Source organism: Canis aureus, chromosome X, assembly GCF_053574225.1.
Source record: "Canis aureus isolate CA01 chromosome X, VMU_Caureus_v.1.0, whole genome shotgun sequence".
NCBI lineage: Eukaryota > Metazoa > Chordata > Mammalia > Carnivora > Canidae > Canis > Canis aureus.
Window position 1 is genome coordinate 48,359,923 of NC_135649.1, and position 14,095 is coordinate 48,374,017.

The window sequence follows — 14,095 nt, forward strand, 5'->3', positions numbered from 1 at the left end:
AGTGAATCTAAGCCTTAATTTTCACACTTGTTAAATGAGGACATTAATAGTTTTATAAAAGGTTTGTCATGAGCATGCATAGTCCTAGATTTAGTCCTTTGCTTTGCAGGAAGTCCAGAATCTTCGGGGTAGATCAGCCTCAAATCAGGGACTTGCTCAGATCATAAACAAACTTGGCAAACACTGATAAATAATCAAGGAACTAGAAAGGTATTCCATTAGTGTATTTCCCGCACATTCTCTAATAATAATTACCTGGGGTATTGTTAAAATACAAATTCCCTCTCCCACAGATATTGTATCATGTCCTCCAGGGAAGGGGCTTGGGGATCTATATTTATATAATACTCTAATTCTTATCAGAGAAGTCTGGGAAACATTTTAATTTAAGTTAATACATTGTCATTCTAGTATTGATTTATGGTAGGAGGAGTATATTTTTTCAGTTCCCAGGGTTTTTAAAATTTGAATCTATCATCCAGGGTATCCCTTTTATGGTATCAAAGAATATAGGAAACAAATTATAATCAAAAAATAACTTGGTGAACACGAAATCAGAGCACTGGGAGAGAGGATAATTATAAGGAATCATTCATTCAGTCTTTGGTGTAACCTGCTGAGTTCTCCTGGTTCACTAGAGTATATGTCGGTAATAAGCAGAATCCTTGTGTTTTTCCAAGTTAGCATCTTTCTTTCCCCTTGATAATATTCTCCTGTTTCTGTGAATAATCTTTGGACAAGGCTAGTATACTTGATAATGATTAGTTTAGCATCCTTTGAATGATTAAGTTGCTGTTTGATTTAAAACATGACCTCACTTGACCCTAAAATTACTGCAGCCACCAATTTATTTCCTCTTCTTTAGAGTAGGATTATTTTATATTTAGTTTATGAAATTTATTATTTGCTACTTCTGACCAAAGAGAAAGTGGAAGGATGATGAAGTTAAGAAAATAAAGATTAATTTATCCCCTTTCAATTCTACCTAAGAAGCAGAATAGAGAGGTAGATAGTATACCTATTCTATAGTTCTTAACTCTTTGGAAGTGGTAACTAGTAGTTTTGCTTTAGAATTTTGCTTTCAGCTTTTATCCTGAGAGTGGGGCTCACTGAACCTCTCTCCTTTCTAAAATCTGTCTGTGGAAATTACTTTTGGTAAACTAATGCACTACAGTGATTTCAGGTAAGAGAGTAAAAATTTGTTTTTGTTTAACCTTTTGGGACATTTCAGGTTTTTCTTGGGTTGAAAGAGAATTAGGAGCAAGCAAAAAAGTTGGTTAAGGGATTAAGAGGCAAAGGTTGGTTGGGCGTACTAAATTTGAAGTGCTTGCTGCATTTCCATGTATTAACAATAGGCAAGGAGATAGCAGTTGCCTAGGAAAGAGGCCAAGGTTAGAGAAACAGTATGGTGAAATGTAAAGAATTCTGGGCTTTAAATCAAGAAGCATGGGCTTTGAGAGGTTATCTCTATTACTGATTGGCTCTTTCACTTTGACCAAGTTATTTGACATCTCTGGGTCTCATCTTTAAATTGGGAAAGTTCAGTAGATGATTTCTAGTAAATTCCTGTCCAGCTTTGGATTTTAAGTGTATCCATATTGACCTTCTTAACTTGGACTCTCTGTTTTTTCAGCATTTAGTATGAGAACCTACATTTGCCATATTTGTAATATCACCTTTACATCTTTAGAAATGTTCCGGTCCCATATGCAAGGAAGTGAACACCAAATTAAGTAAGTATCTTTTACCAAAGTGCTCCTGCAACACCAAAGAGCAGGGCTTCTGTCAAGTAACCTTGCATATATTTTACAAACTTTCTAGGCTTTCATTTCCCTATGAGTTGATACTGCTACAGTTGATGGTATTTGTCACATAGTACATGCTACTGGAATCCCCTAGGGAAGTTCTTTAGCAATGATAGTATGCTGGCAGAGCTAGATAATTGGCACCCCTCCTGACCAGACAGCATTGTCCTTCTCTGGGGAGATGCTAAAGGATCATTCTCTTGAGCCATACAAACTCAAATAATTCCTGAAAGGTTACTTAGTTCCAGGAAATAGAGTGATCTGGTCATCATCCTCCCAGTGAAGTACAGTGGCTAAGAACAAAGGTCTTGCTGTTAGATCTAGATTGGAATATCAGATTTCTCTTTCTAACAAGCGTATAACTTTGGACAGCTCTAATATGAAGTGGTTAAAATGAAATATTAAAAATATGTGTACGGTGCCTAGCCTGGCACATAATAGGAGCTCAATAAATAATTCTTCCATTTTATTCTGTTGTTTTATGGAGGAGAGGATTAAGTGGACAATTAGTGACTGATAAGTCAGGTAGCAGGATAGAGGGGCATCTAGCTATTGTATTTTTGGTTTGTTGCTTTAAAAATCAAAGCATAGTGTTTTCTGTTAATATTATATTTATTCTGTTATATGTTACTCAAAGTAGAAATACAAAATACTTAGGAGGTAAATTGTCCAATTAACCAAATTAACCTTCATTTAGACTCGTCTTTTAAATCTTAGGGTTCCAGAAATCAATAGCCATTATATATTGAGATCTCTATGTGGAACTAATTTAAACTTTTAAAATAATGGGACATTCCGATCAGACCATCTTCAGGGCACTAAATATAATTGGTCCTTTCCCACTATCCCCACATGCCTTACATTTTAAGTACTAAGACTGTAGCAGCTATGTCTGCACCTTTGTACCCATCTTCCCTTTTATCTCAGCCCTGAAAATCTTTGCGTGTATAAAAAATTGTGAGATACATGGGAGATATCTGACAATCCCTCATACTTCGTTTTGGCATAAAAAGTGATGATTTATAGCTTTTGTATTGCAGTAGGCTTTTAAAATTGGTTTGGGCTTTTGTTGTTTGTGTTTCTCTAAACTCATCTTTTTGAAAGCAAAGAAAATATTCAGAATAAAATAACCTATTAAGTAACTTCTGCTGTCTTCTTTGCAGAGAATCCATTGTTATCAATCTAGTGAAGAATTCAAAGAAGACACAAGACTCTTACCAAGATGAATATGCAGATTATATCAAAGTGCAGAAAGCCAGAGGACCAGAGTCCAAGACTTGTTTCAGAAAGATGGAAGAGGGTTCTTTGGAAACCCGTGGGTACAGGGAAGTACTTGATTCCAGATCCAGACATAGAATGTTTAAACAAAGACTCCCATGTGAGACTTTCCGAACATACCCAGGATCATACAATATTTCACAAACAGCAGAAAACCAGTTACCTCATTGCTTACCAGCTCATTCAAAGAAGACCTATGACTCTTTCCAAGATGAATTGGAAGATTATATCAAAGTGCAGAAAGCCAGAGGACTAGATCCAAAGATTTGTTTCAGAAAGGTAAGAGAGAATTCTATGGAAACCCGTGGGTACAGAGAAAGTGATTCTGGACACAGACAAAGAATGTTTGAGCATAGATTTTCACTTGAGACTTCCCAGACCTACCAACAACCATATAATATTTCACCAGTGGAAAGCCAGCTACATCACTGGTTACCAGCTCATTCAAAGAGGACTTATGATTCTTTCCAAGATGAACTTGAAGATTACATCAAAGTGCAGAAAGCCAGAGGACTAGAGCCAAAGACTTGTTTTAGAAAGATTAGTGATAGCTCTATGGAAACCCATAAGTACAAAGAAATGGTTGATTCCAGACCCAAACATAGAATGCTTGAGCAAAAACTCCCATTTGAGACTTCCCAGACCTATACAGGATCATACAGTATTTCACAAGCAGTGGAAAACCAGTTACCTCATTGCTTACCAGCTCATGACAGCAAACAGAGACTAGACTCTATGACCTCTTGTCAACCCATCAGAGACTATTTCCCAGAAAAACCAGTACCCCTGAGCCTTAGTCAACAAGAAAATAACTCTGGCCCATACGGTGTAGAATCTGAAGTTTACAAACACCTTTCCTCAGAAAACAGTACCAGTGACCATCAAGCAAGTCATAAACGGAGACATCAAAAGAGAAGAAGGCACCTGGAGAAAGGTGAAGAAAAGCCAGAGAAAGAGCAGTCCAAGCATAAAAGGAAAAAGAGTTATGGAGATACTGATCTAGAGAAGGATGAGAGCATCCGACAAAGGAAAAGAGAGGGAGATAAAGTCAGTGTCAGCTCAGGAAAGCTTAAGCATCGAAAAAAGAAAAAAAGCCATGGTGTGCCCACTGAGAAAGAAGAACGTAAACACAAGAAAGAGAAAAAGAAATCTGTTGAAGAAAAGACCGAAGAGGAAATGCTTTGGGATGAATCTATTCTTGGATTTTGAACTTTTAGTTTTGTTTACCTAAGGATGAATTGAAGAAATAAGTTAATATGGATTTAGACAAACAGGAACATCTAGTGAAGAAAAGAAACAGTGCATACAGTATCAGTTCAGAAAAGCTTAGTTTTTGTGTGTATAAATTGAAATTGAATTGAAAGAAGAAACAAACAAGCTTAAACCTACCCTCTGAGAAAGAGCATAAGAAAAACATAAGAACATAAGATAAAAGGAAATCTATTGAAGAAAATATGAGAGTCAGTGTTTTGGGATAAGTCTGTTCTAGGAATTTGAACATTTCATTTTGTTTACCTGAGGATGAATTGAGGAAATCAATTTAGAAAATGGATTTAGACAAAAAACAAGAACATCCAATGAAGAAGAGAAGAGGTGAATATGGGCATTGTCAATTTAGGAAAGTTTAGTTTTGAGGGTATAAAAATTGAAATTGAATTGAAAGAAGAAACAAGTGTAAACCTAGCCTCTGAGAAAGAAGAACATAAGAATAGAAAAGAAAATGAAACCTATTGAAGAAAGATAATGCTTTGGGATGAGTCTACTCTTGGATTTTGAATTTTTTAGTTTTGTTACCTTAAGGTTGAATTGAAGAAATAAGTTGAAGAGTTTGGTTTCATGAAATTGTTGTTATTTGAATTTTCCTAAGTGAAGAGTTAACTTTAACCTCTAACAAAAGCCAAGTGAAGTAAAAGTATTCAATATGCCTTTTCCTCAAGCTACTTTTCCTCATTTTCTTAAAAAAAAGCAAAGCAAAATTACGTTTCTTACATATAATGTAATTTTACTTAATGAGGTTGTCTTTACTTCTATTCATCAAATTGCTGTGGTGGTGAATTATTCACCCATGGGAGATAATTTATTTTAAATGAGAGAATTACCAGGCATTACAGAATCCATTCCTTGTTTGGGTTTTTGTTGGTGTTGTTGGTATTTTGTTGTTGTTGTGTTTATTTGTTTCTTGGTTTTCTCCAAGAAAAATGTATGAAGAAATTTAGACTGATTTTTTTGTTTATTAAATCTAATTTGCAGTGTATTTTTGTATTTTCTAGTTCGGAAAGTGAAAATGAAATAGTCTATGATAAGTTTAGACGATATATAGTTTTAAAAAGCTTTCAAAAAGTACTGGTACAAAATCAGTCTATATTCTGGAAATGTTTATATTATATTAAAGTGTTTTAATTTCTACATATTGTTTTGTGTAAACAGTCATTTCCCAGCCAAAGATGATTTTATTTTAGGAGTGAGAGGGGAAATAATTAAATAGTTTGCATTGCACTTCTTGGGAGATCACAATGTCAAGTTGTAATAATTTCATTTATTCTACATTGGCTTAGTAGAAGCTGATATTCAGACTTGAGTTCAGTTTTAAGTTAAAAAATTTGACCAACTAAATAACTTGAAACTGAAGAAGGAAGAATTTTCTAAGTGGGAGAGGGCTATGAGGGTACTTTACCTTTAAATTGTTTCATCTTGATTATTTTTTTTATGCTGGTGCTCCATTTTTATGATTAGCATCTCCTGCAAGTATTTGAACATCACCATGGCATAGTAGAAAGAGTAATCCTCAGAATCCGAATCCCAGGATTCTGGTTTCAATTGTACCATCAAGTTGCCATGTGACCTTGTGGGAATATTATCAGAATCCAACATATGTAGTCATAGGAGAAATAGGCTATAGTATTCCCTTGATGTGTTAATCTTATCAAAAAGTAAATAAATTTAGATGGCAATGTATCTGCACATAGGCAAGACATTTAATAGTGTTTTTTCCTTGAGATTTTACTAAAATGGTAAATATGAGCTGAAGCATAATATGATTGATTGGGTCTATACCAGGTTTAATGAACAGTCTGAAAGGGTGTTAGTTCCCAAATTAACTTATCTTCCACAACACTTGATACAAAATTTTTTGGTGCTACAATACGACTTTTCTTTTTAACACAGCTGGTATGCTGGTGAAAGAGGGAAAAGAAGAACTGGAGTGGAGCAAATAGACTGAATTAGCCACAGAATGGCAAAATCCCTTTTCTGAACTTGGCAAAAAAAATGCAGCTTTTTTTTCACAGAACGTGTGAGACAATATTGAATTGAAAGCATTTTTAATTGATAAATTATTTTGCAAAAGTCCATTTTGTGTTGAAAGGTGGAAGGCAGGAATTCAAAACTACATATCAGAATATTCACTAAGACACCAAATTGCTATGATCTTTTCCAGGTAACTTAAATAGATTAATAATGTATTAAAATTAGCACACAATTTCATCAACATTGTCTAAATCAGACAAAATTTTAACATTAAAATCATCTAAATTAGGTGGAGTGGCAAGTTGGGGGAGGGATAAGGGAATAGTGTCGACTACATTCTTGGAGAAGTTACCAGTGACTTGCTCTAGAAAGTGGTTTTGAAAAATATTAGGACAAAAACTGTTTTGAAAAAAATAAACTTAAGTTAACTCTATCATAAAATTAATTTTCTATTAACTAGAAAGTATTTTCTTGTTGAAGCTGGGGACAAGGACTTGGAATTGGCTCATTTGCTCTGCTCCCAACTTCTGCCTCTGAGCACTAGGAGGTTACAGTATAAGGCAAGATATTTAAATATATACACAAGATCCAAAAGTATCTCTATTTTTGGAGTTGGGGCTGAATTTGGTAAGATGACATTTACTATTATAAATATTAAATCCTGCATTTGGCTGTAGGAGACAATACAAAAATAATTTTGAGAAGACATAGTTTAGGATACTGCATGTGAAAACAACATTGAGATTTTTATTACATGCTTAATTTGAAAGACTTACTATGCTCATCTAGACATAAGATCAAATATGATCTAAAACAAATAGTATTCAGACAAGTAAATGAATAGCACCTAGCATCATAAGTATGTCCTCAATAGAAGATGGGCAAATATTCGCTGAATTTGGAAAATCATTTTCAGTAATTGCAACTATAGGGGAAAAAATGGAATTGACTGTCTTGTTATATGCATGCCTTAAACAAATAGTAACATCTGACTGTAAGCATTGTGCCAGGAAGGAAACAAAAAAAAAATGAAGAGCATAGATTCTATTCTACAAACAGCTCACAGTCTAACAGAGTAAATGGACCAATAAATAGGAAATTGCAATATAAATTTGATAAAGGCTACAATAGAAGTGCTGAAGGATGCTGTGGTTAGAAGGGTTAACAAGCTTAATGGAGTGGGAAGTGGGCATTCAAGAAAGGCTTCCCAAACAAAGTGACATCTAAGCAGACCTTTCCTTTCAGTTCAAAGACATTTCTTTGATATATCCACTTGGCTATCTAATAGATACTTCAAACTTAATATAGCTACATAGAGTGCCTGCTTCTGCCATTACCAACCACTCACCTCCCAGTTTCCCCCATTTCTGCAAAACCGTCCAATTGCTCAAGCCAAGAACTGTTTTTGAGAACCTCTTCACTTTTACTGTCCATAAGCAATTCTCCTTGATCATATCACTAAAATATCTCTCTTAATGTTCACTTCTCTTCATCCTCATTGCCACCACTCTAGTCAGATCATTTCTTGATCCAACTGGAAAAACAGGTTTGAGAGCAACTGAAACATTCAAGGAAGCCATCAGAGGTTCTGAATTATAAGTGAGTGGAAAAAAAAATACACAGAATCAGCAAGAGATCAGAGTTCTGTGGTGACCTAGGCCCTTGAGGATTTCAGAACTATCCAGCATAGTGTTCCCTCCAGAACAAACAACATACAAAGAGAAAGCTGCTAGTTTCAGAAATCAAATTGAATACGACAGAGACACTATGGGGAAGGGGAAGGGGAAGTTCAGATTGTAGTGGATAGCAGAAGAATCCAGAGAAAGCAGATCCCAGGAGGTATTATGACAGCAAAATAAACTTAGAAAGGTAAGAGTAGCACTTTGGAAGGCCAGTTCTAGTAGATTGTGAACACAACAGAAAAATGCAGACACAAAGTAAATGAAAACTAACCTAACCCAGTATTTTTAAATGAGCTGAAAGAAAAGGTTTAAGAGATTTGATACACAGCATAAACTCAGAGAACCCAGAAATAACAGGTGTAAAACAAAAGCTGGCAGAGATAACTAAATAAATATAAAAAACAATTAGTGAAGATTAACCTGCACGGAATATAAGAGAGAAGAGACACTATGTTAAAGATAGGGAAATAATAGAAAAAAGGAAAATAAAGACAAATTTTTAAAAATTATATAGATTGATAGAACAAATAAAAGCCAGTGGGAAATAAGTTTGTTGTAATGGATACTGTGTTGGTGCTGCCCAGAACCACTCCTGACCCCTGCCCAAATATTTCAGGACAAAGGCACTCAATTTCCCAACTTTTGGGGAACTGGCCTTGTCTGAAGGGAACTGTGTCTTGTAAGATCATGCCTTCTGGGTGCAATCTGCGATCCATTAGTGGGATAATGTAGGCATATACAAAGGCCAAGGTCTCCTGTTTCAATTTTGGGAATCTCTAAAAGGCCATCTTAGTTTGAGTTCCCATGGGGTCAGCTGAGACCTTTATCGTAACTATACCACAATTCAAGTTCTCTGCTAATCCAGCTTCCCTTATTACCTCACAGTATTCTTTTGAACATCCCCCTATAAACTACCTACAAACAAATTTCCATCTCATCATTACTTTCCCCCAGAACCTTACCTAAGACAGGTAGTATCAGGAATAGTCCTAGGAAACAGACTACAAAAATGGGATTTGGGGAGCAGGGAGTGAGGATCCTATCATTCACTGGTAATTTGGAAAATACTGGTAGTAGGTAGTCCATGGTGTGCTATTGGAGTACAATTGTTTAAATTTTCACCAATGATACTAGTGAAAATGAATGTACGTGAAAATATATCTCAAGCAGTTGAGAGGGTTGGGGAAAATAGCAATTAGAATCTGATGACTCTGAGTACCGTTCACATACTGGAGAGGGAAAATGAATGGTTTAGAGAATTAATTACCAATTTAAAGCAGAATATGAAAATCAGAAGGCATCTTTGGTAGCATATAAAAGAACTTCTGAAAAAAAAATAAAAAATAAAAAATAAAAGAACTTCTGGCTCTATCTTGAAATCTCATCTCTCATGAGCCCTCTATCTTGAAAGGGTGAACCAATTCTAGGATTGCCAGAAAACATACAGAATGCCCAGTAAAATTTGATTTTCAGAAAAAGAGCTATTTTTAATATAAATATGTCCAATGCAATATTTGGGACACAATTACACTAAAACAAAATTTAATTGTTTATCTGAACTTCAAATTTAACTGGATTTCTTGTATTTATTTTTTTGTTACATCTGGCAACCCAACACATCTCTCCCAATCAGTGGTTAACATTCCCATCTTACTTGAAGATATTTAGCCCTTTGCCTTACCAAACACGTCCCCTCTCCCAGCATCTATGCACATGACTCCTGCTGGCCAATAACTATAAAAAAAAATCACAACTTAACCTGGCTTAAGAAACATTGGTCTGATCAAGGTAAAAATGGTCTATGTGCACTCTAGAGGAAGGAAAGTACTAGGAGGAGGCCTGGTGGGAGCTCAGAGGCCAGAAAATTTGTGGCCAGAATATAAGAGGGTTAGGTGTTTCCAGGAAAAGCCCCATAATACAGGGAGGTTAGAGATAAAAACAGCCCACTTGGGGGTATATAAGAGAGAATATGCACAGGAAGAGTAGGGCAGACCTGAAATCCTTTGACACAGAGTGTTATCTTTTCCTGTAAGTAGCAGATGTCATTGAGGATTTCTAAGCAGAAAATGAGAGGGAGTTGGACTGGGTGGTCTTAAATGAGTCCAATGTGTTAATTTAAAAAGTATGTCAGTGTGAAATTGGTAGGTTGGACAGGGGAGGAGACAGACACAGAATCTTTATGGTAAGCCAAATGTAATATCGGACTTGGGTGAGGTGAGAAAAAACTGGGAGTAAGAGACAGAGAAAGACTTGAAGTTCTCTTATAAAAACTCTGAAAGACTAGGGCTGGGTCCTAAATGTCTGAGAGAAAAGCAAAACTTTGTTTCAGACAGGCTGATTTCACAACAACTGATACCAAGAAAGTCAATCTAACATCATGATGCCATGAAAGTAAAAAGCCTTCAGATTGAAAGTAGCCTAATAATATAATTACAGGCTCAAGTTTCTTGAGATGTTTTAATCAAGTCCAAGGAGAATTAAAAACTTTAAGTATGTAACAATTGACCCATGGGACTTGTCAGTGTAACTTCATTGTGCACCTCAGTTTAAGATAAGCACTCAGAAAACAAATGTTTGGGAGTAGCAAGAATAACTTTTCAAACCATATTCTGGAAAGTTAGAAAAGGATTTTCCATAGATCTGCTATTCTAAAAACAAAATAAAACTATTAGTATAACCTTGCTAAACATTTATTTGTTTCTGTTTCCTTCCTTTTTTAATATAATTTTTAGGTATATTATAGCAAGACTAAAGAGGAATAATTCATGAAATCTTTAATTGGCTCAGTGAGGGTAGAAAAGTATGACAGGGAAATCTGTGTAATACTTTTCAAAAGATTAGTTGTACATCTATGTTACTGCACCTGCTACATATACAGATGAAGGAGAATTGTTAGAAAGAGAAGGTATATCTGGTACTCCACAAAGAGACAGAAAACAGGAAGTATGCAGTACTCTTCCCCTTCATTTAAGAAACGCTCTAAGCAAGAGGTTTATTTGGTTCCTCAAATTTTCAACCAGCATAAAATGGGTGCATCTATAAAATCTATAAAGGGACATCTATAGGGAGAAGTAAGAGCCATGGCTTATCAAACCCTCATTTATCCTGAAATACTGCATGAAGTAACCAAGAAAGTAATGATTAATTTGGCTTGGATGTACTCCACGTTATATTTTTCTTTTCCATAGCTGATAGCACCTTTAAGAGGTTAGGTGGAGCAGGGCTCATTCCTATTCTAGAAAAGAAGAAAATTCTATCCTTATAGATTTCTTCAATGCACACTTAGTGAAGTCAGGAGGTGTTTCCTCACATTTTCACTGAATTCACAACAGTGTAATATCTGTTGTTCAATAACTCCAGCAACCTATTAAATGCCCAGGTAGCTTAGAGTGAAGCAGGAGGAGAAAAAATATATACATTATGGTGAGATGACATGGAGTATTGCGGGCTTTGGATTCAAATTCAGAAGACCTGGGTTTGAAAGACCACTCTCACACTGGCTCGCTTTAAGGTAACTGGGAGCAGGTCATCTAACCTCTTGCAACCTTACTTTCCTCATCTATAAAATGGAGATTTAAAGAAACTCATCTCAAAGCTATTTGAGGATGAAATGGAAATAGGATAATGTGACAATGCAGTTTTGACAGATATTGAACTCTCAATACATATTGATTAATTTAGAATATAAAATAGAAAGTAATAGTTGGGAGAACATGACTAAGTGCTACATTACAAGATGGTGACTCCAAGAAAAAGTCCTTTCCAGTGGTCATAGCTGTCCAAAGGTAAGCTGGCTTATCTCAAGAGGTAATGAATACTGGAAATGTTCAAAGGCTAATTATTAGATAAGATTGGGTGGGGAGCTATGTGGGGTTTAATACTAAACTTACTCTCATTATTACTCATAACTTCACTCTTACTTTTTTCTACCTTTCTTTCTTTTATCTATAATTTCATCACCTAAAGAAATTCTGTCAAGCCTCTATCTTTGTAAGCTGCCTTGATATTTTTTTAATAAAGCCTGATATAAACAAACAAGTAAACTAATTTCACAAAAATTTTAAGTGGAATTGAATCTAGGAATTAATATTTTTGTGGCTTCATTTTTGTTCTAGGAGACATTTTGTAAGGACATTGTGCCTTTATGGAAAGTGAGAAGTAAGTATAAATCACAAATTCCTTGCATTAACAGTTTTTAGCCTATTGCTTTGTGGGTGGGCATTTTGCCCTTAGCTATGACTTTATAATAGTGGATATATAAATCAATAATTATACTGCAACCCATTCGTTAAGTTCAAGTTTTGAAAATGTTTTCACATGCCACCTTCATTATCCCAAGTTCACAGATGAGCAAAGTAAGGTTTTGAGTGATGTGTCTCAAATCACACAACTCCCTACCTGTCGGTTGTTAATATCTGTAAATCCACTGTAATGAGTATAATCGTATCTTTTGAGGAAGAATGCACCAGTCTGCAAGAGTGGAATACCATCACCTACCAGAGATCTTCCCTCACCAAAAACACCTGCCAACACCCAAAGTGTCTGGAAAGAGGAGAGAAATAGTCTTTCTTTCTAAAGTGTTCTTCTTCTGGAAGGAATGAGAATTTCAATTCCATCAAAAAGATTTAAATCCTATGGCCTAAAGACTGTCCTTTGTGAGAATGCAAATAACTACTCAAGAGGTAATTTTTTTTATTGGAGTTTAATTTGCCAACATATAGTATAACACCCAGTGCTCATCCCATCAAGTGCCCCACAAGTGCCCGTCACCCAGTCACCTCATCCCCCTTTCCTTTTTTTTTTTTCTCATCCCCCTTTCCACCTCCCCTTCTACTACCCCTTGTTCATTTCCCAGAGTTAGGAGTCTCTCATGTTTTGGCACCCTGTCTGATTTTTCCCACTCATTTTCTCTCCTTTCCCCTATAATCCCTTTCATTATTTTTTATATTCCCCGTATGAGTGAAACCATATAATTATTGTCCTTCTCTGATTGACTTACTTCATTCAGCATAATACCCCCCAGTTCCATCCACCTTGAAGAAATGGTTCGTCATTTCTAATGGCTGAATAATATTCCATTGTATTCATATACCACATCTTCTTTATCCACTCATCTTTTTGTGGACACAGAGGCTCCTTCCACAGTTTGACTATTGTGGACATTGCTGCTATAAACATTGGGGTGCAGGTGTCTCGGTTTTTACACTGTGTCTGTGTCTTTGGGGTAAATCTCCAAGAGTGCAATTGCTGGTAATTTATTCAGCCATTACCACCCACTAATTTCCCCCGTGGAAAAGTGGTAAGAGAGAAAATAAAAAGCTCAAGGAAAATTTTAATATGAGAGAGAACTGGAACTAGATTTGAGTACCAATACTGGGCTAGGTACTTTCACATTTGTTATCTCTTTTAATTCTTAAATTAATTCTGAAAACCAAGTGGAAAAAGGAAGGAAAATGAATCTCAGAGAAGTCCATTGGCCAAGATCATAGATTTAAGGGCATAGCTGGGAATTGAATCCCCATTTTTCTGACCTCTGAAGCTGATCTGAGCCAGGAAGTTCACTATCCCTGGAGAAGTGCTGACCCAGAATGCCCTCTGGGTATGAAGACCTTAAGTAGGGCCCTGGGTGATCTTATCCATTAAGCACAGTAGGCACAATGCCTAGATATCATGTTACTTTTAGGAGTCCACAAAAATGGTTTAATGTAGGGAGATGATGCCACTCAAAATAGCAGAGTAGCAAATTCCAGGGCCTGGCCCGCTACAAAAGCAACTAAGCTGGCAAAAACTGTCAGACTCCACTTTCACAGAATTCTCGAATCTAGTCAAAATCTTAGAACTGGAGAAAAGCTTAATGAAGAAAGAAGCTGCAATGTTTTAGTAAGAGAGAGTGGTGGCATTTTAAACACCTCTCTTAACATTCCCATTCTCCAAATCAGCAGCAGCCATGAAGACTTCTGGTGCAGGTTACTAAGTGTCAGAGGGAACAGTACAGGCTTTATTCTCAAAGAATGGTGGTTGTGTGTTTCAGCTAGACTGGCAGCTCCTTGAAAGACCATCTCAAGGGCTTTCCATTGTTTCTGT

General features: G+C 35.9%; 1 protein-coding gene across 13 annotated transcripts in view; it reads left to right on the forward strand.

Annotated features, from left to right (window-relative positions):
- ZMAT1 (zinc finger matrin-type 1) overlaps positions 1–5,489 on the forward strand; it is a 47,629-nt gene extending 42,140 nt beyond the window's left edge. For all 13 annotated transcript variants that reach the window (XM_077889626.1, XM_077889622.1, XM_077889623.1 and 10 more), the window contains 2 exons: positions 1,634–1,733; positions 2,969–5,489. In XM_077889626.1, coding sequence (XP_077745752.1) covers positions 1,634–1,733; positions 2,969–4,292 — 1,424 coding nt within the window. In that variant the 3' untranslated portion in view covers positions 4,293–5,489. The remainder of the gene's footprint in view (positions 1–1,633; positions 1,734–2,968) is intronic.
- The last annotated feature ends 8,606 nt before the right edge of the window (positions 5,490–14,095 follow it).